Source organism: Pectinophora gossypiella, chromosome 3, assembly GCF_024362695.1.
Source record: "Pectinophora gossypiella chromosome 3, ilPecGoss1.1, whole genome shotgun sequence".
NCBI lineage: Eukaryota > Metazoa > Arthropoda > Insecta > Lepidoptera > Gelechiidae > Pectinophora > Pectinophora gossypiella.
The window spans coordinates 11,709,834-11,735,335 of NC_065406.1; the positions used below are offsets into that span (position 1 = coordinate 11,709,834).

The following is a 25,502-nucleotide window of genomic DNA, read 5'->3' on the forward strand; positions in this document are numbered from 1 at the left end:
CATAGTGATTGCGGCTCAAGATTTCAGTGTTGCTCAAACTCATTAGTTACCGCGTAAGTCACGTCTTCACGCTCTAAATGCACTAACTTATAGATAGAGGTATAAGTTTGTCTCGGATATCTCTAGAGCTAGCTAGCTCTAGTCGTATCCAATCTACTAAAAACTAATCTAGCTAGATTTAGAAAGACTTTATTTTTGTGTAGGTGTGAGTGTGAACTTTCAAGCTAGTGACGTACTTTTGAACTAGGTGCTTAAAAGTTTGACACTGGCTGGATAGTAACGAACGGCCTTATAGGTATACACCGTTTACACAATGTTAGTATAGTCCGTTCAAGAATGATCTTCATAAAAGGTAAACAAATATGGCTGCCGATATTTTTTATCTGTGTCAAACTGCATACTAGTGAAGTGCTGAATTGATTTTAGCTCAAGTTATTTTATCAAAATGAACTGACTCTCTTGGGTTGTTTGAATATTTTGTATGATAATATTAAAATATATATTGTACGTTTCTTTGTGGTTACACTAACTCACTTTGTAAGTCATTTTTTCTGCGCATTTCGGCTTATTAAGTACAGTACACTCACTTAAGTTATTCACGGAACTGACTCGTTTTCCTGACCTGAATGAAATGTCTCATCACTAATCGTCAAATTGACAGCTAGCCACAGATTAACAAATCAACTTTTTTGTGTGAAGTTTTGTTTGATTTTTGTTTTTACATGAAAAAATGAGTTTTTAATAATTATTTTACGTTAATTTCACATTGAGCTAAGAAATCATACATCTATTGAGTGCTACGGATGTTATTAGAAGAATACGTTGCGTAGTTTAGGTGAAATTCGAACATTCTTTGTGGTAACAGGTTTGTTTACCTTTTATGAAGATCATTTTTGAATGGACTATAGATTGAAGGACAATAGTGTTGCGTCTAATTTGTAGTGTAATAATCAATCTCCAAAAAAAAGAAAACGATCCATACATGCAACTCAGTTTCACACCCGTAATGAGGGACTTTTCAGGTTATGTTCCTCAAAAACATTGTAGATGGCGCTGTAAAGAATTTCCTTCGTTTAATCTTCTAATTTCATGGATAACGGCACAGGATAACAGACATATTGGCCCCGATTCCTGCAGACATCTCTTAATTTTACTTTAAGTTATACCTGTCATTTTCTTATCCGCCGAAAAGGAAAGGGACGGATGATTGACAGCTCTTAATTTTAGGAAGAATGAGTAAATAAATGAATAACCCGGGCGAATTTTTAGACGGTTGTTTTAGATTTGTGCTTAAAATTGACGTGTGTTCCATAAATTTTATGCTTGTCGATTACCCGTCCCTTTCCTTTTCGGCGGATAAGAAAATGACAGATATAACCTAAAATAAAATTAGATGGTATTTACAGGAATTAGCACCAATGCATCTTTTATCTTTTTTACGGCTAATAGCCAGGAGCAACGGCTTAACGTGCCCTCCGAAGCACGGAATCATCTTACTTTTTCCGGACAATCAGGTGATTTAAGGCTGCAAAAATCCTTACCAAACAAAGGACAGTCTCACAAAGTGATTTCGACAATGTCCCCATCGGGAATCGAACCCGGACCTCCAGATCGTGAGCCTAACGCTCTAACCATTAGACCACGGAGGCTGTTGTACTTCATGTACTTTTAAAAATAAACATAAAACATTGTTACTTATACAATTTAGTACTTTGGCTGCCTAATATCAGTTCCCAGACAACTAATCGCATACATTCATATCTTGTATACACACTAATCTTATTTAAGTATAATAAACTTTTTTTTTTTTCAAAATTTCTGTTTAATTACTGTTTTAATACAAAATCGTTTCATGCGGAAAGCCACGGGAGCTCCGTGGTTCCTTCGCAATGAAAATCTGCACATTGACCTAGGTCTGCCAACCATTGCCCAATGGCTCAAATTAGCTTCCAAACGTTTTTTCGATTCTGCTCCGCACCACCCAAATCCCCTGGTAGTTGCGGCTTCCGAGTACATTCCGCTTAGGGACGGTACTGAAAAGTATCGGCGTCCGAAGGACGTAATATACGATCCCGACGACCCGATCACTCTAGCCATAGAGGCAGCCAATCAGCTCGCGACACCAAACACTTCAGGTCCCCGATACCGACCCCGCCGGCGTGGTCGACGATTTCCCTCATTCAGCGCTTATCGCTATCGACCCACTAGGGTCGATTAATTCTTTCAAATATTTTTCCTCTCAGACGACGCCCTGAGCCGAGGTTCGCGCCCAACTGGGCACCCTCAGGCCTGTTGTCTTAAACGTTGTACCGGGTGAGAGCCTTCAGCGCTCCCCATTTGTCCGGCCGAGTAGTTAATGCCATCTGCGGCAAATCTACAATAAGTCACGTCAAAAAAAAAAAACTGTTTTAACACTGTTCAAAGGTAAATTCTGAAAGTCAATGGGAATCTTATTGTAAAAACGTATAGGTACGTTGCGCCTTAAAAGATTTTGTGATTTTATGCAGTCGACTGACATGTAAGGCAAGTTTATGCTTATTCCGGGTATTAACAATGTGCCAATCACTATTTTTTCCAAACAATCCTATGTTTTTTTTTTACATTATATTTTTCATAGATATTATTTTATATTGTGAAGCCAACATTAAAATACTATTTTTTTTTTTTAATTTATTTCTAAATGACGTCTTGGGTCCCAATTTGTAAATCGCCCGAATGGCTCGCAAATGAAAAAAAATGTTAACCGTTTTTGAAACGTTACATAGCTTATAACCACCGGACGATCAAACAGTCTTGTTTTCTTGTTTTGACGCTTCTATTGATTCTTCCAGGTGATTTAGAAGTTATTGGTAACAGACGTACATACACACACATACATACAGACATAGCGGTCAAACACATAACCCTCCGTTTTGCTTCGCCACAATCGGGTAAAAAACAGCTTAAGCCCGACAAGAGACACGTAACCTACAAGGAGTGAGGAGGGAGTGCACACAAGAAAATCCGTAGAAAAACTATTATACCTAATGGTAATGGAAAATTACCATATAATAGGTATTGTTTAAATGTACCTACGTACGAGATAATACTTTTTTTGTATTGACGTCAATAGTGAGAAACGTGTCAAAAATCTCATTTTTCTTAAACAATAAATTAATAAATCTTAATACTCTGGGTTTCTTATTAACAATTTCAATATAACTTTAGATTTTTATACCTACTGATGAGGAGTGGGTGCAATACGAACCAATCAACCTCTTCAGGCATATGAGCGTGTTCCAATGTCATGTTATGTTGTGTTGATAATATGTGAGAGTAGTATGCTTCACATGTAACATAACTTATATAGCCTATTTATACGTCCCACAGTTCCACCACTTCCACTACTGGGCACATCCCTCCCCTTAATCAACGCCACACACGTGTACGCTTGTACGCATCAAAACCGCATATTTTGTGGCCATACATTTACCGTTATATCGTTTCCATCCACGCAGTATAAGTAAATTTGGCTTAATTTGTAGTACTTCATACACTAACGCTATTTTAAAATTAACGTTATACAATGATAGAAATACGTTTTATTAGGATATTTACATAAAATTTTTTGATCAAAAGTAAAAATTAGTATATATAATATTTTTTAAAAATATATCTAAACTTTCTTGAAACGGAGCTTATTAATTAAGCTCCCTGTTCCCCCGCCCCCTCGCCACCCGAACATGGCATACACGTCATAAAGTTTTTAGTTGTTTAAAATCAATTTATTAGTCAAATTACAGCATAATTATTATAGAAAATGCCTTTATTCAGTGGCCGCTGCCTGAGCGCAGCAAAATTAGCTGGGAAAACAGCTATTATAACGGGATGTAACACTGGGATCGGAAAAGAAACTGCTTTGGATTTTTATAAAAGAGGTAAAACTATTTTAGTCAGTTTTTTAGTAATAAGCGTTTATATTATAAATTATTTTTATATTCACTGCGCAAAATAAACAGGAAATTTTGGTACTTTTCAAGCAATGAAACTTGATACTGACTAAATTATTGACAACAGCTTTTGTTCCTTTTTAACCAACATTATTAACTAAATTAGGTGCGCGAGTTATCATGGCATGCCGCAGCATGGAAAGGGCCGAAGAAGCAAAGAGCGAGATTGAAAAGCGGTGCAAAGACTTCCCTGACACTGGCAACCTAGTCTTGGAGAAGTTAGACTTAAATTCTTTAAGCTCAGTGCGTGACTTTGCACAAAAAATAATAGACACAGAACCACAAGTCAACATTCTGGTGAACAATGCAGGTGTCATGATGTGTCCCAAGGGAGAGACTGAAGATGGATTTGAAATACAAATTGGAACCAATCATCTAGCACATTTTCTCTTAACTCTGCTATTACTGCCGCGAATCAGAAGTAGTAAACCAGCACGAATTGTGACTGTCTCATCTAGAGCACATATTAGTAAGTTATCAAACATATTGAAATATGTTTGTAATGAAAAGAAAAATGTTTTTAATTGTATATAAAAAATTTAGAAACCCTCATTGGTTACATTATTTATTATTCTTGCAGGAGGCACAGTCAATTTTGAAGATATAAATTTTAAACAGAGACCCTACAGTGCTGCTGAAGCGTATAAGCAAAGCAAACTTGCAAATATATTGTTTTCTAAAGAATTGGCTTTGAAGCTTAAGGTATTCTCATTTAATTACACATAATTTTCTGTATTTTCTTTACATTTCAGATGATAATTTTTACTTATTTTTAATTATTGTTATAATAATTTAAATGAAATAATTATTTGCAGGAGCACAACATAGATGGTGTAAATACATACAGCTTACACCCAGGAGTAATAAAGACTGAACTAGGTCGGCACCTGAACAACAGTCTATTCTGGGGAGCACGGCCAATCATAGGTTTCTTGCTGTCCCCAGTTATGAAGTCTCCAGAGCTTGGAGCACAAACTACCATTTACTGTGCTCTTGATGAGAAATGTGCTAATGAGACTGGATTATATTATAGGTATGATATCAGTTTTTTATTCACTAGACTAATATTGTCTAATAAAAGGTTATTGTCTTGCATATTATTAATACCTATTCATTTTCAGTGATTGTGTGGTTGCAAATCCATCACAAAGAGCGCAGGATGAGAGTCTAGCTAAGAAGTTGTGGGAACTATCAGCAAAGCTTGTGGGTCTTGGTGACTACAATCCATTCACAGCTCCAGACCCAGGAGTAAAGGCTAAATAAAAATAAAGAAGGGGTATGCAGAGGTGTATAGTATCTACACCCACTCCTCACCAGCTATATTCAAGTTCCATGTATAAATATGATTTTATGTATGAATTTTATGTAACATAAGATGTTACATTTATTTATTTATTATTTTAAGTGCAATGCAACTTAATATTATATTTTAAGATTGTAATAGACTGCCTTAATCATTTTAATTTGTTGGTGAAGGTTTAATTATACTCATTATATACTTTTTATAATGTAATTAAATATTATATTTACAGCGAAACTTTTTTTTTCAAGATTTAGTTAAGCTAAGAATGAATGAATACTCCAAAAGGGAAACCTTTGTTTGTAAAAATATAACACAAATTCTATTATCTAAAAGGTTCGAGCTAAATTTCCATGTACAAGTAATCCTGGCGTTACCGCTAAAAATAAAAAAGTTTATTCAAGAATAGTGTTGATCCTACATTTTAGACTACTTGGTCTTTGTTCTAGGCTAGTTGACCACAATCGATTACAGTCAAAGGTCTACTATGTATTAAAAATATTTCTTGTAGTTTCTTTTGTTTTACGTTAAGCTCTGTAATGAATTTAAAAAGCTTTGTTATACCATGTCAACATACACATTCTGTACATCAAGTGAGAATAGTGAGATACAAAATCGGAGGATAGTCGGAGGACGAATGAACAACGAAACGAATAACGAATGAAACATTGTTTGTACCATACGGCAACACTAACGAGTTTGACATTTCAATCATATTCATTCAAGCCAAATTCATTCATTCTATCGTTCATTTTATTCACTTCACTCTTACAATTCCGTAAAAAGGGTTTTGTGCTACACTGAGATTTTAGCTGAAACACTAAAAAATACGTATTTCTCAATAGGACTTAAGGAAAAAAGCGCGGGAAACGGATTGTTTGGCGGACGTGTTTTTTCGTGGCTTTAAAATTTTAATTTTAATTCTAATATTTAAAGTGATCATTTGGTTAGTTTAGGTGTAATTTAGTTTGTATATATTAATTATTTTTTATTTATATTGTGTATAGTGTAAATATCAACGAGTTATTGGTAAGTAGTTCTTTTTATAATTTTCCCGCCATGGACCCGCCCGAGGATCCTGGGGGAACGCCTCCTGTTGTTGCAAGTTATGTTACAATCTCTAATGTTGCTTCAACGAATGAAGAAGCAAGTATGGATACTGATGGTTCTTTAGTTCAGGGGAAAAAACGAAAGCGCGTTTCACGCTCTAAAGTGTGCAAACATTGCAATAAAAAAAGAAGGAAGGGTCATGAGAAGAGGCTATCTGATTGCCAATGTCTATCTGAAACTGAATCTAATATCCAGCCTGCATCCCAATCTCTTGATGAAAACCAAACTCAGAATATCTCTTTGCCTTTATTTAATGAAACTGTTGCGTCACAAAATATTTCAACTGTCGCTGACAACCACTCTCCACAGTCTCAAATTGCTCGGAGGACTTATATTAGTTCTGATGCAGCTCCTTACACATTACACATCCAGCATAAGCTGACATCGCCTGATGATGGGGTTTCTTTGCATCCTGTGTCTTTAGGTCGATTCCTGAAACAAAACAAAGTTACAGGTATAGTGGATGGAAGCTTAAAACGAATTGGAAGGAACAGAGTATCTCTCTCTTTCAAAAAGTATGAAGATGCAAACTCTTTTCTTGAAAACCCTATTTTAGACTCCTCAAAGTATAAAGCTTTTATCCCTACATTCTCAGTAATTCGAATGGGTGTGGTTCGTGGAGTACCTGCTGAATGGAGTGAAGAAGAAGTGAAGGAGAATACGACAGTCTCTATAGGCTGCGGTCCTATTCTGAAAGTAAGGCGGTTGAATAGGAAAGTCATTTTTAATTCCAAGGTGGAATTTAAACCAACAGAATCTGTAGTACTGACCTTTGATGGTCAGATTTTACCGAAAAGGGTCTTCATGTGTTATACAGCTCTCCCTGTCGATCTTTACATTTATCCAACCGTACAATGTTTTAGTTGTTGTCGCTATGGCCATGTGAAAACCCAGTGCCGCTCGCAACCTAGATGCTTTAAGTGTGGTCAGGGCCACAATGGAGATACCTGCTCAGTTCATGAAGAAGATGTCAAGTGTTGCTTATGTAATGGCAACCATCAGGCTACAGATAGAAAGTGTTTGGAGTATGAGCGCCAACGTGCTATAAAAGAGACCATGGCAAAGTCATGCATCTCTTATGCGGAAGCTTTAAAGACTCATCCGGCCATAACAAAGATCTCATATGCTGAAGCACTTCTTTCATCCCATCATGTCCCAGATAATGTCCCACTTTTAACATCGCCTTCCCAAGCAGCTAAGTCCCCTTCTAAAGTCTCTTATAAAAAAACTGTTCTTCAAACAAGAAAAGCTCCTCCCAGGACTACAAAAGGCTATGACGTTCAGAGTCATAGGGAACTGGTTAGAGAGTATGATTTGCCTGCATCTGCTAATGGAACTGCTCTGAAATATCAAGAAACAGTCAATGATCCTTCTAATATTCCGATTTCTGAACTTATTATAGCCCTATTAAACTTACTTTCGCAGTCAAACTTAATTCCACCGTCCAACGCAGCTCTCATTGATTCTCTTGCACAAATCTCTAAAACACTCCATAATGGACCTAAATTCCAAAGTTCTCCAGTGGAACTGCAGGAGCGTAATTCCTAAAAAACAAGATTTATTATTTTTAGTTAACAAGTACAAACCTCTAATTATAGCATTACAAGAAACTTGGCTCAAGCCAAGTTATAATTTTAAAATTTCAGGCTACTCTTGCATTCGAGAGGATAGACCTGATGGATTTAATGGTGTTGCTTTATTAATAAAGCATCCCACTTCCTTTACACATAAACAAATCAATCATAGAAATGATTACTCTGTTGTAGCTGCAATTATCAAAAATATCTGTTTTGTTTCTATTTATATTCCACATCCCTCTTCTCAGATATATAATGAGGTACATAATATTCTTTCCTCACTTCCTAAACCCTTTATAGTGTTAGGGGACTTCAATGCCCAGCATGTGTCGTGGGGAAGTTCTTTATCCAATACAAATGGTAACACTGTTTACAATATGTTGGACACACTTAACCTTTGTATCCTTAATACTGGTTCACCTACCCGTCGCACCTCTCCTTCACAGGGAAAGAGTGCTCCAGACTTATCAATCTGCACCCCAAATCTTGCTCCATATCTTTCTTGGGAAGCCCTTAAATACACTTTTGGAAGTGATCATTATAGTCTTATTATCACTCTGCCTTTTCAACACGAAACTGTTCGAAAACGGATTCGTTTGAAATATAGATTATTGAATGCCGACTGGAATACTTTTAAATCTCGAATGGAAAGTAAAATTTGTTGTTTCCCTCCTGTAACACCTGGAAATGAAACCTCTTGTGCAGAGACATTTGCCGGAGCGTTTATAGAGATAGCTAATGAACTTTTTCCGATGAAAAAAGTAGGCTGTGGAATACCTTCTCCACCTTGGTGGGACAGTGAATGTACAGAGGCTGCTAGAAAACGTAAAGAAGCTGAAAAGTTATATTTTGAATGTTCAACAGATGAAAACTTTAATAAAGTAACTGAAAATATCGAAGCTTGTAAAAAAATGTTTAAACAAAAAAAATTTGATGGATGGAGATCTTTTTGCCTATCAATTTGCCCAGATGTTAGCCCATCTGAAGTTTGGGCGAATATAAGAAGATTCAGGGGTGCTTTCAAGGAATCCTCTCCTTCTGCTCTTCCTCAGAATTTGACCCATAAATTTATTGATACCCTAGCTCCTCCTTATGTTTCAGAGTTTATAATGATTTCACCAGCTGTCGATGATCGTACTGGACTAAACAGCCCCTTTTCTCTCCATGAAATGAAAGGCGTCTTATCAAATGTGAAGGATTCAGCTCCTGGCGTTGATGGAATACCATATTCATTTGTAGCTAATCTAGGTGATGATGCTTTAGGTTATTTGCTTAACCTAATTAATAGTTTTATGCTATCTGGTAATATACCCCCTGCATGGAGAGTTCAAGAAGTGTTCCCTATTCTGAAACCTAATAAGGATCCTACCCTTGCTTCATCTTATCGTCCTATTGCTCTGTCATCGGTCTTAATTAAAATTACTGAACATCTGGTTAAAAATAGATTAGAATGGTTTATGGAGAGCAAAGGTTTACTTAGTAGAAGTCAGTACGGCTTCAGAAAAGGTAAAAGTACAATGGACAGTATAGCTATTTTTGTCACTGATATACGACTGGCATTCTCTTCTAACCAGTCCGTCGTAGCAGCTTTTCTGGACATTACTGCAGCTTACGACAATGTAGTTTTATCTATACTATATAAGAAATTATTGGCTTTTAATGTACCTTCCATGCTTTCTTCATTTATCATAAATATGCTCTCTGAGCGTTGTATTCAGTTTTTTACGGATGACGAGCATTTTTTGTCACGATTAGTCTGGAAAGGTCTCCCACAGGGGTCGGTACTCAGCCCTTTGTTGTATAATGTTTATAGTTCAGATCTAGAATCTTCCCTAGATGATAATGTGAGTATTCTTCAATATGCAGACGACCTCCTGTTGTACTGTTCTGACAAATCTATTCAGAATGCCTCTTCAGCCTTATGTCGGTCTCTTGATTTGCTTAAGGTTTGGTTGGATTTAAATGGCCTAGATGTTTCTTCTCCTAAAAGCTCTGTAGTTGTGTTTACAAGACGATTAATGATCCCTCCTGTAACTGTTACATTTAATAATAATCCTATCCCAGTAAAAACTTCAGCAAAGTTCCTTGGCGTCATTCTTGACGATAAATTATCGGGTAAACATCATATCGAATACGTTACCGGTAAATGTGATCGTAATTTTAATATTCTTCGATGCCTTGCAGGAGTTTGGTGGGGTGCGCACCCTTATTCGCTTAAGTTATTATATAATGCATTAATCAGGAGCATAATAGACTATGGTACCTTCATTCTTGTGCCAGGTAGCGTAGAATCTTTTCAGAACCTGGATTCCATTCAGTACAAATCTCTGAGATTGATTTGTGGTGCCATGAGATCCAGCCCAACTAACTGCTTACAAATAGAATGTTCCGACCCTCCTTTGCATTTAAGGCGTCAATACTTATGTGATAAGTTTATATTTCGGTCTTTTCAACTTATCGACCACCCTCTTTACCAGAAACTTCAGTTACTGTTTGATCTTACACTTTCTTCCCCTTATTGGTCCCACAAACCTATCCCATGTCTTGTTAAAAGTTTTCAAAAGTTTATATATCTTCAAGCCCCCACTCACAGACAGCCTGCACATCCTTTGTTTTGTGACGAATTTGAACCTTTAGTTCTATCCCCTGATGTATCCCTAAATTTGGGCTTTATTAGAAGTGATCCTAGTGTAAGTGCCATGTTCTGTCTTACAAAAGATTTACAATGGCCTCATGCTCATCATATATACACGGATGCATCAAAGCTCTCGTCATCAGGAAATGTTGGTGTGGGAGTGTACCATGCTCAGTATAATATAATTCAGAAAATTAAAATGCCACCAGATACGTCTGTTTTTACTGGGGAATGCTTAGGTCTTTTTAAAGCAATAGATTACATTATAACCATGAAACTTAAGAACACGGTAGTTTTTTCAGATGCTAGAAGCAGTCTTCAGGCTTTATTAAAATTTCCATTCAGAACTAAAATAATATTTCCGATTATTATAGATATACGAAGGTCACTGTATAAATGTATTCGCCTAGTGGTTTGGCCAAATATTATAAATTCCAAAGCTGTAAAAAGAAACAAAAAAAATATAATGCTCTTAAATCTAGTTAATAGGCAGTGGCTATTCCCATCCCTTTCGCACGTATGTGCGCATCTATTACCTGTCTCGCTCCTTACCCCTTTCTCACCGGAAGGCCGGAAGCGAAGAAAACAAAACCAGTTGCTAATTGACCGCGTCCGCGCACGTTTCGAGTTCCCCAAAAATATCGGGAAAACTACATAATTTCAGTGAATAAAGAGCTACAGTGAAGTGATATTTGGTGTGTGGTGTTAGTGGAATAGGACTTCCACCTTTATTCCACGGGAGGCCTCCCCAATTTGGATTTTATCGTAAACACGAGGTGAGTCCTTTGAATCCTTTCCTCTTTCTGCCACTGCCTAATTACTTAGTAAAAATAAAACCAATTTCTATTAATAATTAATCAAAACTCCAGCGCCTTAACATAATTGGTCCTTCGAGCCGGATTCTATAAGATTAATTTAGATTTCGGTGATAGTGTTTCCGCCACATTGTTCCAAAATGCCGGACGAGGCGAAAATTTCCGATCTCCGCTTACAAAAAATACAAAATAAATTAAGCGCGATCTATGGCCGAATACAAACCATTCACGATTCAATGGCACATATTGGCCAAGATGAGGTTAAAATAGATAATTTCTTAGCCGATTCCTTCACTGTAGATTTACTTCGGACTGACTTTAATAACGCGATTGAAGAACGTAATCAAATGCAAATATCATTGACGGACGGTCCTGTACCGAACTATAGTTCATTAATTGCGTTTGAACAGTTATACACGCGGATTAAATACAAAATTCATCAATTATCGCAAATGACTCAAAGTACGAGCCGCGTCGATGAGAGTAAATCCGTAGTGAAAAAACCTTCACGCAGATTGCCTACAATAGAATTATGTTCGTTTGACGGGAATAGCGACTCGTGGCCGATTTATTATGAAACTTTTAAAGTGTTAATACACGAAAACCCGGATCTTTCCGATGGGGAGAAAATTCACTATTTAATGGGGACTTTGAAGGGCAAGGCTTTAGGTATTTGTGAAGGTGCTTTGCCTACCGCCGATAATTACCCTATAATATGGAAAGCATTGGTCGCTAAATACAATGACAAGCGCGTACTGGCCGCTTCGTACTTGGATAAGTTATTTAATTTACCTAACTTGAAGGAATACACGCCCGCGCACATTGAGGAGTTCATAGATAAATTCTCATCTATATATTCCGCATTGAAACAATTAAAACTCGATAATTTGGAGGATTTCTTGTTTATTTATATTGCGTGCAAAAAAGTCGGATTGGAAGTGGTAAAGGAATATGAACTTAAATGTCATACTAATAAGACCGCTCCAACGTGTACCGATTTCATTGTTTTTGTTCGGGAACACTCGCGTATCATGCAGCGCGCGCATTCAGTTACATTTTCTTCTTCAAGTACGAAAGCGGGCAGTACTCAGGTACGTAGACCCCCCACACAGTCATCGGCAGGATCCGCTACCCGTTCGAATAGCGTTAAGACGTTTGTTAATGTGTCTGAGCAATCTAAGTGCCCGTCATGTGGACGGAGTGATCATTCTGATTTGACAAAATGTCAAAAGTTCCTTTTGATGACTCCTAATGAGCGATACAAAATAGTAAAGGCTAATAAATCATGTGTAAATTGCTTGAGTCACCTTCACACGATTTTAAAATGTGATAATTCATGTCGTTGCTCTGAATGTGGCAAAAGTCACCACAGTTTACTTCATTTTAATAAAACATCTATTGTTGCTAACGTAACGGAAACGACCCACACAACTCCGGCTCCCGAGTTCGGCCCTGTGACGATGTGTGCACTCGACGCGTGCGAGCTTGACCGAAGCGATACCCGCCCGCGCGACCGCCCGCGCCCCCGGAATAGTGAGAATACATCCTGCGTCCTTCTCGGTACTATTCAATGTTCCGTAAGAAATGACGACGGAAGATTGTTTACGTTACGCGCGCTATTAGATAGTGGTTCGCAACGCGATTTGATTACAACTGAATGTTGTAAGCGTTTGAATTTAAAATTGTATGAACCGCAGACTAAATATATCTCGGGTGTAGGTGACATACCTAATCTTATTGAAGGTGTTACCTGTCTAGATATTCAATCTCGCTTTGATGAGTCGGTCAGGTTAAATATTAAGCCGTTAGTGGTAGATTGTATCACGAGCGAATTACCAACCGCTAAGATAGACGTCGCGCGCTTAAATTACTTAAATAATCTTGATCTCGCGGACAGTGACTATTTCACTCCCGCTAAAATAGACCTGATTCTAGGCTCGGTTGTATTCTCCCGTATTCTGGGGCAAAATAGGGTCTCCCGCGCCGATGATGAGCCCGTCGCGATTGAAACCTCATTAGGTTACGTAATAATTGGTCGGGCCCCCACTGAAGAAATCGTTCAAAATGCCGCTCGCGCGCTTTGTTGTACTGTGGATGAGCCATTCGAAACTCGCATGAATCGTTTTTTCGAATTAGAGGAAGTGCCTAATGCACCTAATATACTCACGATGGAAGAGCAAAAATGCGAAAATTATTATTGCGATACTACACGCCGCGATAGTAACGGGCGTTATATTGTTTCGCTGCCTTTCCGTGAAGACCCGTCTGTCCTTGGTATCTCGATGCCGACAGCTGAGCGTAGGTATTTGGCATTAGAACGGAAGTTATCATTAAATAATACTGTTAAACAGGAATATGATAACGTATTTGTGGAATACTTACAGAAAAATTATATCCAACCGGTTGGTACTGTCGCGGAGGTTAATTCCGGTAATAATCAGTACGTTATACCCCACCACGGCGTAGTGCGCACAGATAAGAGTACTACCAAATTACGAGTAGTGCTAAATGCTAGTAATCCTACTACGTCAGGAAAGTCGTTAAATGACGTTTTATATACGGGCCCTAACCTGCAAAACGATTTATTTCAGATATTACTTAAATTTCGCTTGCACGCCATCGCGTTAAGTGCCGATATCCGTCAAATGTATTTGCGCATTTTAGTCGACAACGACGACAGGCGCTTCCAGCGTTTATTATATCGGTTTGATCCCAATGAGCCCATTACCGTGTTCGAAATGACACGTGTTCCCTTCGGGTTATGCTGTAGTCCTTATTTGGCAATACGCACAGTGCGTCGACTCGCCGAGGATGAACTTGAGCGCTTTCCCGCGGCTGCAGCTGTCGCTAAGGCGGACATTTATATGGACGACTTAGCCACTAGCTGTTCCTCAGTAGCTGAGGGCGTTGAACTCTCGAATCAGCTGATCGACTTGTTTGCGGCTGGAGGGTTCGACTTGGTCAAGTTTTCGAGTAACTCACCCGAGGTACTAGAGAGCATCCCGGTCTCGCATCGCGTCTCGGAGGCGGTCGAGTTCAGTCCGGAGAGTCAGCTCAAAATTCTAGGACTCCATTGGGTACCGGCCGATGACGTCTTCACGTTCAGTGTTAATACGGAGCCGCGCGTGTGCACCAAGCGCAATATTCTATCCACTATTGCTCGATTATGGGACTTGGTAGGATTGGTGGCGCCGGTTATACTGCTCGCTAAATTAATTTTAAAATCACTGTGGCAAGCCAATGTCGATTGGGATGAGACTCCACCCCCGAAGATTATGTCTTTATGGCAACAGTTTGAAGCCGAATTACCGTTTCTCGAGTCTGTTAGATTACCTCGGCACGTAGGTGTTAATGATGGTGCCATAGTATCCGTGCTAGGTTTTGCTGACGCCTCGGAAAATGCCTACGGAGGCGTAGTGTACTTACATGTCTATTTCCCGGATACGAATCGTACAGCAGTTAATCTAGTGTGCGCGAAATCCAAGGTGGCACCGTCTAAAACTGTCATTACCCTCGCTAGGATGGAGTTGTGTGCGAACGTCATATTGGCAAAATTAATGCGTGTAGTTATTGATACTTACTCTTCACGCTGTAAGATTGATAATATATTTGCGTTTACTGATAGTACCGTGGCGCTCGCGTGGATTCACTCGTCCCCCACGCGTTGGCATACTTTCGTGGCGAATAGAGTAGCACAAATTCACGACAAGTTAGATCCCTGTTGCTTTCATCACATACCGGGGAAAGATAACCCCGCTGATTGCCTGTCGAGAGGTTTAACCCCTGCGCAATTGGTCGTGCATCCATTGTGGTTCGCAGGGCCGCAGTTTTGTTATTTATCACTCGCTGAATGGCCGGTTCACCCCTTCGATCCCGCGTCTGTCGAAGAAGCACCTGAAATGAAACCTAATGTATTAGTCACTACCGCACCATTAGACTGTCACACGTCGCCTCGTGTCTTCGGCGAACTCGCAGCACGCGTCTCTTCATGGCCCAAGTTACTGCGGATTGTGGTGTATGTTCTCCGCTTCGTTAAGAAGTTGCCGAATAAGTTTGAAGTATCTCATTTAGAGCAAGCTGAATTGACAGTGTTAAGAGACCTTCAATCGGCACACTTTCGCAATGACATAGTTAGTGCTCAGTCGGGAGACAAAATGACACCTGCGCTTATGAAGCTTAATGCTTTCCTTGAAGATAGAGTATTGCGTGTCGGCGGGAGACTTACTAATGCGGATCTGAACTATAATAGTCAGCATCCAATAATGCTCCCTCGCAAAGATCGCATTGTTGATCTTATCATTGATCATTATCACCGGAAATACTTGCACGCTGGTCCCCAGTTGCTTATGTCTTTATTAAGGCAAAAATACTGGATTCTAGCTGCGCGAAATATAGTGCGTAAACGTGTGCAACAGTGTAATGTCCGTTTCAAAGTGAAACCGCGAAACGATCACCCCTTGATGGCAAGTTTGCCGGCCTGTAGGGTACAGGAAGCGAAAGCATTCTGTCACACCGGAGTGGATTACGCCGGACCATTGCAGGTTTTGCCGTTTCGTCGTCGTGGTGTGCGCAGCCAGAAGGCTTATATTTGCTTATTTATATGCCTTGTTACTAAGGCAGTACATATTGAATTGTCTCCTGACCTGAGCACTGACTGCTTCATGAATGCGTTTAAACGTTTTTTGTCTCGCCGTGGCCCGGTCTCGGTAATGTATTCAGATTGTGGCACCAATTTTATTGGCGCGAAAACACACCTTAATGAAGATTTTTCATTGCTCGAATCGGAGGAATATAAGGATAAATTTGCCAATGAGTTGCGCGAACATCGCATTGAATGGAAGTTTAATCCAGCGTCGGCACCTCACTTCGGAGGGCTATGGGAGAGTAATGTCAAAAGCGTTAAATCTCACTTAGCCAGAGTAGTTGGCAATCAGTTGCTTACCTTCGAGGAAATGACGACTTTACTCGTCCAAATCGAAGCGATTCTAAACTCTCGTCCTCTAACCGTGTTAAGTAGTGATCCTGCCGAACCGTTGGCTTTAACTCCATCACATTTTTTGGTAATGACTCCATTAAAGTCACTCCCGGTGGAAGACTTGTCAAATCAGAAGGTCACTCTGCTCCAAAGGAAACGTATAGTTGACTGTATGGTTCAATCCTTTTGGAAAAGGTGGAAGATTGAATATCTTAACACCTTACAAGTTCGTAATAAATGGTTGAAACCTGGAAAACCTATTCAAACGGGTACCGTAGTGCTTCTTAAGTCTGACAATAGTGCTCCGTTGGATTGGCCTCTAGGCGTTATTAAACAAACGTTTCCCGGAAAAGATGGCATAGTCAGAGTTGTGGATGTCCAGACTAAATCTGGAATCTATCGTCGACCAACTGTGAAGGTTTTTCCACTCCCTAATCAATAATTTTATACAGTCCGCTTAATTATTCTTAGAAGTAAATAAAATAATATTATCTTCATTAGTATCAATAAACTCTAATTATACATCTTTGATAAAAATAAAATAAATTTAACTAATATAAACTGTAAAGTAAACAATAGTTCAATACCTAACTTAAAACCCGTATTAAAGACAACAAGTTCATTTTATAAATTATGAATAAACAATAAAATAAATAATTGTTAAATTAGGACAAAATATAATTTAAATTAAACTACTTCAAATAGCTTAATAAGTAATAACTCACTAAAAAATAAACTTGCAAATTAGGTAATTTTGGGGGTTTTATTGAAGGACTTTGTCCTGTCAACCCGGGGGGCATGGTTTGGCCAAATATTATAAATTCCAAAGCTGTAAAAAGAAACAAAAAAAATATAATGCTCTTAAATCTAGTTAATAGGCAGTGGCTATTCCCATCCCTTTCGCACGTATGTGCGCATCTATTACCTGTCTCGCTCCTTACCCCTTTCTCACCGGAAGGCCGGAAGCGAAGAAAACAAAACCAGTTGCTAATTGACCGCGTCCGCGCACGTTTCGAGTTCCCCAAAAATATCGGGAAAACTACATAATTTCAGTGAATAAAGAGCTACAGTGAAGTGATATTTGGTGTGTGGTGTTAGTGGAATAGGACTTCCACCTTTATTCCACGGGAGGCCTCCCCAATTTGGATTTTATCGTAAACACGAGGTGAGTCCTTTGAATCCTTTCCTCTTTCTGCCACTGCCTAATTACTTAGTAAAAATAAAACCAATTTCTATTAATAATTAATCAAAACTCCAGCGCCTTAACACCTAGGGTATTCAGTTTCTTTTTGTTGGATCCCTGGACACAGCAAAATACCTGGCAATATCAAAGCCGACCTTCTTGCTAAAGAGGCTGTGGATAGTGGTGACTTATTTACATATAAAAACTACACCCATGATTTAGTTAATTTACCTAGCTTATATCTTCATGAATATTGGGGGGATGAATGGGCAGTGAGTTCTCAGACCAAAGGTAAATTTTATTCATCAATTCAACCAATTATTTTAAGCAAGCCTTGGTTCTTCCGGGTTAAAGTTGGCAAGAGAGCAACGTCCTGCCTCATACGTATGAGGCTCGGTCATACATGCTGTGCCTCTTTCCTTGCAAAGATTGGCGTTATATCAAGTGGCGACTGTGAATGTGGTTTGGATACTGGTCATGTTAACCACATTTTTCTGGCTTGCCCTCTACATGACAACTCCCTTCTTTTTAAAAATCTTTTATTACAAAAAGTCCCTCTTCCTACATCTATTTCGGTCCTACTTGCTTCTAATGATCCTCAAATATATAAGTTGTTAGCCACATTTATTCAAGTAAATAATATAAAATTATAGTTAAATATATGTTTATTTTATACCTATTTATATGTGTAAGTATATTGATATTCCTTACCTTACCTTATGATCCTTTATTTCAAAATTTCGTTCCTATCCAAATTCCTATCTCCATAAACGTTTCCTAAGTCTTTATCCTCTACATTCAAATCTACATTTAATGGCAAATATGCAAGTCGCATGACGCCAAAGAGAGAAAAAAAAAAAAAATAGGACTTAAATCAAATAAGATATTTTCTATAATATATACACAAGTACTTTTTATTTTATGTTATTTGGAAGTCGTTTTTGTGAGTGAATAGGTGATGCAATGTAATTGTTTGGGGTACTTTTGTTTCGGATACGCCTTTGTAATTGCCGTGGTGCATGTATTGTGAGCCGGTGCTTATGGAATACGACAACGACGAGAACACATGGCGTCGGCCGTCGATGCCGAAGACCGAGCGGGGTAAATGCCATCCGGTGCCCAAGAGGTCGACAATGACTGCAGTAGTGGTGCTAGGTTTAGCAGTCCTCAGCTGTCTACTGGGGTACTGCGTACTCAGCGAGACCCTTCCTTACGAATCCAAAACCTTACGTTTGGTTATCATTGTAAGTGTAGCTTATTGATAAACTCCGTTTCTAAAGTTTAACATTGTTGTTCAAATTAAAAAAAAACATCCATCTGGATTTCGAGAGTCTTAGTTCATGTTTCACCTATGTAGTAGGTAAATAAATGGTTCGTTAATTTTTCAGCTGTTTCGTCATGGAGCTAGAGCACCAGAAACTACTTACAAAAGTGACCCATTTAAACACTATCAATGGCCAGATGGACTAGGATCTCTTACAAATGTAAGTGGAATACACATGGGACTTAAATAGGTATTACTTACATACACATTACATTGTTTTATTGCTACATTATCTTAAATCCTATAGTTATACATTACAAGGCCATTTTCTAAAACAAGACAATCAGACAAATCATCTAGATTAAAATGTAGTATTCTAAAATATTATACCTACTATTTTATATTTCAGGCTGGTAAACTGCAATGTTATGAATTGGGAAAGAAATATCGTAGTTACTACGCAAACTTTATACCAGAGGATTATTTTGAGAAAGATGTATTTGTCCGTAGTAGTGACAAGTCTCGGTGCCTGATGAGTGCGTACACATTCCTCGCCGGACTGTACCCACCTTCTGAGAGACAATTGTGGCATCCTGAGATACCATGGCAACCTATTCCAGTGCATTCTTTACCAAGGGATCTAGATAATGTGAGTTTATTAATTATTTAATTTGCTGGCAATATGTTTATTAGTTGATATTTTATTATAATTATACAATTTTATATATTACAATAGTTTGGTTAGTAAATGGCTCAGAAAGGGGTGTAGTGTGTGTGAGGGGACCTAAGTGTTTCTTTCTGAAATGTGTTCAGGGTATTTAGGCAGTTAACATACTAAAAGTCCCCATGACTAGGAAGTGAGCCAGAGTGGGGGACGGGGAAAGGTCCTGTTTTTAAGTTTTTCACTAAATCTCTGAAATGGTGCATCCTAAAAAAAATAGTTCTGGAACTAAATGAAAGCTTATTAAATTTGCTACAATTTTGTTCGTATACACTTTTCTGATATTCCAATACTTTACAAGCTACACCCTCATAAAGTATTAGCCTCAAAAAGTAGATCTAAGGTATTTGAAAGTTTTGAAACAAAGCAAACCACTTGGCACAGGTTTGCTAAGGGTATTCTGAACTAATTTAGTCCATTTGCCATGTGGTACCCCCAGCGTTTTAGTACCTTATCAACAAAAGAATATACCAAAGCAAATATTGTACACATACATAAACTCACGCCTATTTCCCACTGGGATAAGCAGAGACTATAGAATTCCATTTGCTTTGATCCTGCCTGACACACTTCAAATAAAAAATAAAAAAACAAATAATATAACAAAAGAAATAATAGTAATAGCAAATATTGTATTATACAATAATACTTAACCTGTTTATAATTGCAGATTTATAAAATTTTATTTATGCTACATTTATATTTTCTTGTTTTCTAGATAGTTGCAGGGACAAAAAAATGCAAGAGTTACAAAGCAATGTACAGAGAATTGTTAGAAGAGAAAAATGCAGATCCGAAATTTAAAGAAGTGTTTGAATATGTAAGCAAACATACCAATGAGAGCATGCACAGCGTATTGAACATTGACTTCCTCTACAGCACATTTTTGGCACAGCAAGATGCGGGACTAAAATTGCCTGAATGGACAAGGAATGTCTTCCCTAATAAAATGCGTACACCTTTCATGCTCAGTTTGGCGTTACTAAGTTATAATGAAACACTACAGAGGTTACATATTGGTAAGGATATGTTTTGTTGCAACTGGTTCTTTAATAACTGCAATAGAATATAAAACTTGAATATAAAATGGTGCACTTAATTGGTACTAAATGCACTGAAAAAATTGAATCTAATTTTAAAATTTACAGGGCCATTACTTGGCGAAGTCAAGCAATATTTCGACGAGACGGTCAACCAGGCTAACGTAAACCGTTCCTTGTATGTGTACTCTGGACATGATACTACTGTGGTGTCGGTGTGGCGCGCACTTGGGTTCGATGAGTTGCTCGAGCCGGAATATGGAGCAAGCATCGTGTTTGAGTTGCATGAAGAAGTAGAGCAAGAGAGCTTCTTTGTTAAGGTTTGTTAAAAATATGCTATTTAATTTAACATTTTAACGTAATGTAAAGTCGTCGGTGATAAATTAATTTTAGTACAAACTAACTAAACACCACATAAACACGAACTAAATATCTACAAGTTTCTTCATTTCAATATTGGATTCATAAAATCATTGCAATGAACACAAATGGACGTAAGAAATACGTGTTTTGTTTCAGGTGTTTTACCGTAACAACACAAAAATCGAGGTGCCCACTGAATTGAAACTACCGTTTTGCGACGACCCCTGCAGCTACACGCAGTTTATGCAGTTTTTAGACAAGTTGGTCCCTAAAGACTGGGATGCAGAGTGCCAAAATAATGAACCTTGAACCAACTTCAGTCAAAGAACAACCTTTGTGCCATAATCAGGGTTCAGTTTGATAAATTGAAAATGAGACAACTGTTATGTGCAGTAAAAGCACCAGAAAACAATATATTCGTTTTGAAATACGTATATTTTACACAAAGCTTCACACATAATAAGCATCTTGAGTCAAATCAAGTTTTGAGACAGTTTTGAAACAAATAGTATAATAGTGTGATAAATATATTTAAATGTTAGATATGTGAATGTATACTGTACATGTTGGGTGTATGATGTTAACTTTGTATCTGTTTGTGTGAATTACCATAGTAACTATATTCTCTATTACATGTATATGTAAAAGGCATTGTTTAATATGAAGTTTGGCGAAATTAAGTATGCGAAAGCAATGTTTGTGAATGCTGAGGTCTATTTTTTGTATATTGTGGGACAGATTTTCTGGCAACTAATATTTTAGACAATGTTATTATTATGTAATGTTTTATGAATATTATTTTTGATAAAATTATTACAAAGCTATGCCTTAAAATAATAAACAGTCATTTATTGGCTGATTTCAGTTAAAAACAGTAGTTACCTTATCTGGGAGACAGTGATTTTTAACTTTAATTTTGAAAACTGTTACAACAAACAAGTTATTTGATAAAGTGTACCTAATTTTTTTTATATATTTTTTTCCTTACCATCATTTTGTTATGGATTCAGGAGTTTCTATTCTATAATACATTTATCTCTTTTCGTAAACAACAATTTGCGCGTGTTATCTTGCCAAAATTAGAATAAAATCTAGTAGGGAGTGTTTGCATTATATCCACTAATTGCTCCACTATTTTATAACTAAGACAAATTTTTGGGTGAATTTATGATGTTTCTATCTTCATTGTTATGGCCTATAGGTGCATGTTTTCAGCGTGCTGCTTTGAAATTGATCTGCACAGATTGGTGTTTCTCTCTCTGCACAAGCTATGTACCAAATGTTTTCAACTTTTGAATGGGGCTATGGCTCAAATGCTTCACATTCCTCGATGTTATTAGGTAAGGAAATGTTAGAAGTGACTAGATATAATATTGTTGTTTTTGTATTCTGGTTATTATTTTACAAATATATTTTATGTGGAAGTAATATCTTTCATTTAGTAAACCTATATGGCTAACATTCAAGGACAGTTAAAAAGAAAAACATAACATTTTAGATGGTGATAAAATAGTTGTATAATTCATAAGATTTCATAAATTAATTTGTGCAACAATTGCTTAAGTAAAAATATGGTAAACTATAAAATGGACGGCACAAACACGAAACTTACAAGCTAGGTAGAGGCACATAAATGTAACATTGACGGTGGAATGTTATAATATATTTACTAAAGTATTATTTTATACAGGCAAAGGCTTTAGTGCCATACACTTTCTATTACACAATAGAAAAATGTTATAGGCCTCAACCCTACATTAATGTGATAAGTAGGATTCTAGTAATCCTCAGTCTTTCTAGTGATGTCTTAGTCGTTGTATTGTAAAGTAATTATCAAAAATACTGTTTGTTCTATAATAATATTACACATGATTGGTACATCAAACTTATAGCTAAATATGTGTTATAATTATTACGTCATGTATGAACACAATTTGTTTTATAGGTACGCCTGAACATGAAACTGAAAGCAGGTTTAAAAGTTCCTTAAAAAATAAATTCAGTGCCGTATATTAACAGGCATAGACTAAAGCCTAGGGGCCCCCACAAATGGATGGAATGGAGATCAGGGATAGATAAATGGGGCTGTCACTACACCAGCCCTCGCGGTGCGGTTGTCGTACCGCGGGAATTATATTGAGGGCTACCAATAGCCGTACGATATCTATCCACGTAGATAGCATTCGCTGAGTCTATTGGTAGAAACCGCGCGGCGCCGTTGCCGTGCAGAGCCTGCACACGTAGACCCCTAAGCCATTATGTAGCCCTTCATGGATCTACTATAATAGTATAATAATAATTAGACATAATAAAGGTGAAAATGCAAATGTATCCCTTATACACATTCAAACATTTTATAAAGGGTCATGACTTAGTTGCATTGTGATATGATTACTTGTAGATAATGAAATATTAAAATTTCATTTTACATTATTTAAATTAAAGATAAAAACTGGATATCGCTCAGTGCCACGGAGGTTGTATTGCTAGTAAATAGTGCATCAACATATAAAAAAATGAGATGTTATGTGCAATGGTATACTTCCTCAGCAGTCATAGATGTTGTCATCTGTGATTTACATAATTGATCAATAATTTTATACATATGTGGACACACCATGTCTCTTACATGAAGTTGATCAATTTGAGTTTGGGACATACTTGTATCAGTACACTAAAGAAAACTGTAACAGTTTTATGCCCTCACACACAATGATCTACCATAAGCGTGTTTATTTTAATTCCCACAACAGGTTAGCACATCTTTCTCTCGGTACGCCCTTACAGCTGTATACACAGTGACAGCTATCCAGACTGCCACGGCCAGCCATGAGGCAATGATTGCAAGTTGCAATGCAGCCCCAGTGTTGATAAAGTCTCCACGACGACTGTTTGGCGGGTCCTTGTGGATATAGTCCATGAAGTCGAATATTGCCTGACATGACAGCCGGAAGTGTATGGCACTTGCATGATCACCGGTGGCATGAAATTCCTATAAAACAAAAAAGTATTTAAGCCAATAGAAATTGATTTTTAATTAAAAAGGGAAAATAAATATATATTTAAAGATCAACAGAAGTAGCTATGATTGTTATTACACATTACATGTTTTCAAGCTTTTAATAGACAAATCATGTGTCTTACCCGAACCAAATATCCCCGGTACTGAGTGCAGGCTCTCAAGAAGCCGTGGGTGATGAAACCTGCATGAACTATGTTGTAAATGCAGAACACTGCAGACAGACAGGAAGTGGGGATCCAGCAATAGATGACTGCATCATTTCTATGAGTCACCCTAGCTCTTGAAGTCACCATTATTGATTCTCCTTCACTAGAATTATCAATTTTATATTTTATAAATAAAGTAAGAGGTATTCTACATTAAAAATGTTTGCTTAATATCAAAAATATTTCTACTGTACTACTTTAACATAGAATTTATTATATGTGTAGTCAGAAGCCCCCCACTTAAAAGAATTAATTAAACTTACATTTCCTCCATAGTAGTAGACTTCTCATCCTCATACTGCCCAACATTGTTTATGCACACTCTATACATGTGAAAGAGGGCCATTATGATTGCATATACCATAATAGGTAGTGGTGCAAATATAGCATACAAACAGTAGGAATTATGGCCTCCACTAAAGTACTGGAAGTTGCTAGAGCCGAAGAATATACACCCGCAACTGGTGTTCTCCAGCCAACCCCCCGGGCATACATCCAGTGTCGCTTTCCAATGCTGGTACGCCACGGAAATACATATTATAGACAACGCGAGTAATACTGCGAGGCCTGTGTAGCACCAAGTAAGCCTCCTCTCCGTCTGATACTGATTCATGGTGCTGGAAACAAAGAGACATTGTTTAGATAACTAAACATTAGTAATTTCGTTTGAAGTTACAAAAACCCCTCAACTTGTCTACCTTATTTAGACCCTCAAATGTAAACGAATACAAAAGGGTTTAGGGAATGTCAAATATATGTAACTAACCTGATTCTTTTCTGTCACAAAATGCGATAAAGTGTATGATTAATCTTTTTTATCTTATCTAATTCGCCTCATGTACTAAATAATCTACACAAACAAACTACCAACCAACAAACAAACGATACAAAGTTACAAACAAATGTCAAGAGTGTCAAACAAACGCCTGTCAAATTAACGTTTATCAGAATAGGAAAAAATATACAAAAGCCAGTAAGAGGAAAAAAGACAATGATAAATAACGTTCCATTATACACTTTACTGAATTCTCACTCGTCTTCGAACTACGACTACGGGCTTTGGAAAATGCAAAAAATGACAGTAAAAAAACGACTCCAAAATGTACAAAAAAAGTTGAAAAAAGTAACAGATCCGACGAAAAGAGCCTCTCTCTGGCAACCCTGCGCTAGTGCCGCACAAAAGAAAACTCAATACTTCTGCAAAGGAAATGTACTGAAGACTAGGCAGCATGGTCTTATGATCTTAGCCTGGCCCACAAATGGGCAAAATGAAAAAAAAAAAACTCAATACTTTTTTGTTTT

General features: G+C 37.6%; 3 protein-coding genes across 5 annotated transcripts; 2 read left to right on the plus strand and 1 right to left on the minus strand.

Moving 5' to 3' along the window:
- The first annotated feature begins 395 nt into the window (after positions 1-395).
- Positions 396-5,474, plus strand: LOC126381736 (retinol dehydrogenase 13-like). 2 transcript variants are annotated; one of them, XM_050031195.1, is made up of 6 exons: positions 396-865; positions 3,814-3,917; positions 4,096-4,458; positions 4,570-4,691; positions 4,805-5,022; positions 5,111-5,474. In XM_050031195.1, the coding sequence occupies exons 3-6, from the start codon at positions 4,110-4,112 to the stop codon at positions 5,250-5,252; spliced, it is 831 nt and encodes a 276-aa protein (XP_049887152.1). In that variant the 5' UTR covers positions 396-865; positions 3,814-3,917; positions 4,096-4,109; the 3' UTR covers positions 5,253-5,474. The 2 variants fall into 2 exon arrangements, with proteins under 2 accessions (XP_049887152.1, XP_049887151.1); XM_050031194.1 differs by lacking the exon at positions 396-865 and having other exon boundaries at positions 3,708-3,917.
- A 12,971-nt stretch (positions 5,475-18,445) lies between these two features.
- LOC126381732 (prostatic acid phosphatase-like) lies at positions 18,446-22,396 on the plus strand. The gene is made up of 6 exons (XM_050031190.1): positions 18,446-18,828; positions 18,973-19,068; positions 19,258-19,497; positions 20,288-20,588; positions 20,718-20,929; positions 21,129-22,396. The coding sequence occupies exons 1-6, from the start codon at positions 18,604-18,606 to the stop codon at positions 21,279-21,281; spliced, it is 1,227 nt and encodes a 408-aa protein (XP_049887147.1). The 5' UTR covers positions 18,446-18,603; the 3' UTR covers positions 21,282-22,396.
- A 68-nt stretch (positions 22,397-22,464) lies between these two features.
- LOC126382258 (uncharacterized) lies at positions 22,465-25,115 on the minus strand. 2 transcript variants are annotated; one of them, XM_050032068.1, is made up of 4 exons: positions 24,967-25,115; positions 24,464-24,817; positions 24,117-24,303; positions 22,465-23,964 (listed from the first exon to the last, which is right to left on the minus strand). In XM_050032068.1, exons 2-4 carry the CDS (start codon positions 24,811-24,813, stop codon positions 23,710-23,712), a joined length of 792 nt encoding a protein of 263 aa, XP_049888025.1. In that variant the 5' UTR covers positions 24,814-24,817; positions 24,967-25,115; the 3' UTR covers positions 22,465-23,709. The 2 variants fall into 2 exon arrangements, with proteins under 2 accessions (XP_049888025.1, XP_049888027.1); XM_050032070.1 differs by lacking the exon at positions 24,967-25,115 and adding an exon at positions 24,899-24,947.
- Positions 25,116-25,502: the final 387 nt, after the last annotated feature.

Excerpts from the sequence above, each read along its gene's own strand:
- LOC126381736 (XM_050031194.1), top strand. The coding sequence starts at position 3,800 with ATGCCTTTATTCAGTGGCCGCTGCCTGAGCGCAGCAAAATTAGCTGGG. Across the intron at positions 4,459-4,569 it reads CTCATCTAGAGCACATATTA|GAGGCACAGTCAATTTTGAA; the intron begins GTAAGTTATCAA and ends TTATTCTTGCAG. Across the intron at positions 5,023-5,110 it reads GAGACTGGATTATATTATAG|TGATTGTGTGGTTGCAAATC; the intron begins GTATGATATCAG and ends ATTCATTTTCAG.
- LOC126381732 (XM_050031190.1), top strand. The coding sequence starts at position 18,604 with ATGTATTGTGAGCCGGTGCTTATGGAATACGACAACGACGAGAACACA. Across the intron at positions 19,498-20,287 it reads TACCAAGGGATCTAGATAAT|ATAGTTGCAGGGACAAAAAA; the intron begins GTGAGTTTATTA and ends CTTGTTTTCTAG. Across the intron at positions 20,930-21,128 it reads AAGAGAGCTTCTTTGTTAAG|GTGTTTTACCGTAACAACAC; the intron begins GTTTGTTAAAAA and ends GTTTTGTTTCAG.
- LOC126382258 (XM_050032068.1), bottom strand. The coding sequence starts at position 24,813 with ATGAATCAGTATCAGACGGAGAGGAGGCTTACTTGGTGCTACACAGGC. Across the intron at positions 24,304-24,463 it reads TCTACTACTATGGAGGAAAT|TGAAGGAGAATCAATAATGG; the intron begins GTAAGTTTAATT and ends TGATAATTCTAG. Across the intron at positions 23,965-24,116 it reads ACCGGGGATATTTGGTTCGG|GAATTTCATGCCACCGGTGA; the intron begins GTAAGACACATG and ends TTTGTTTTATAG.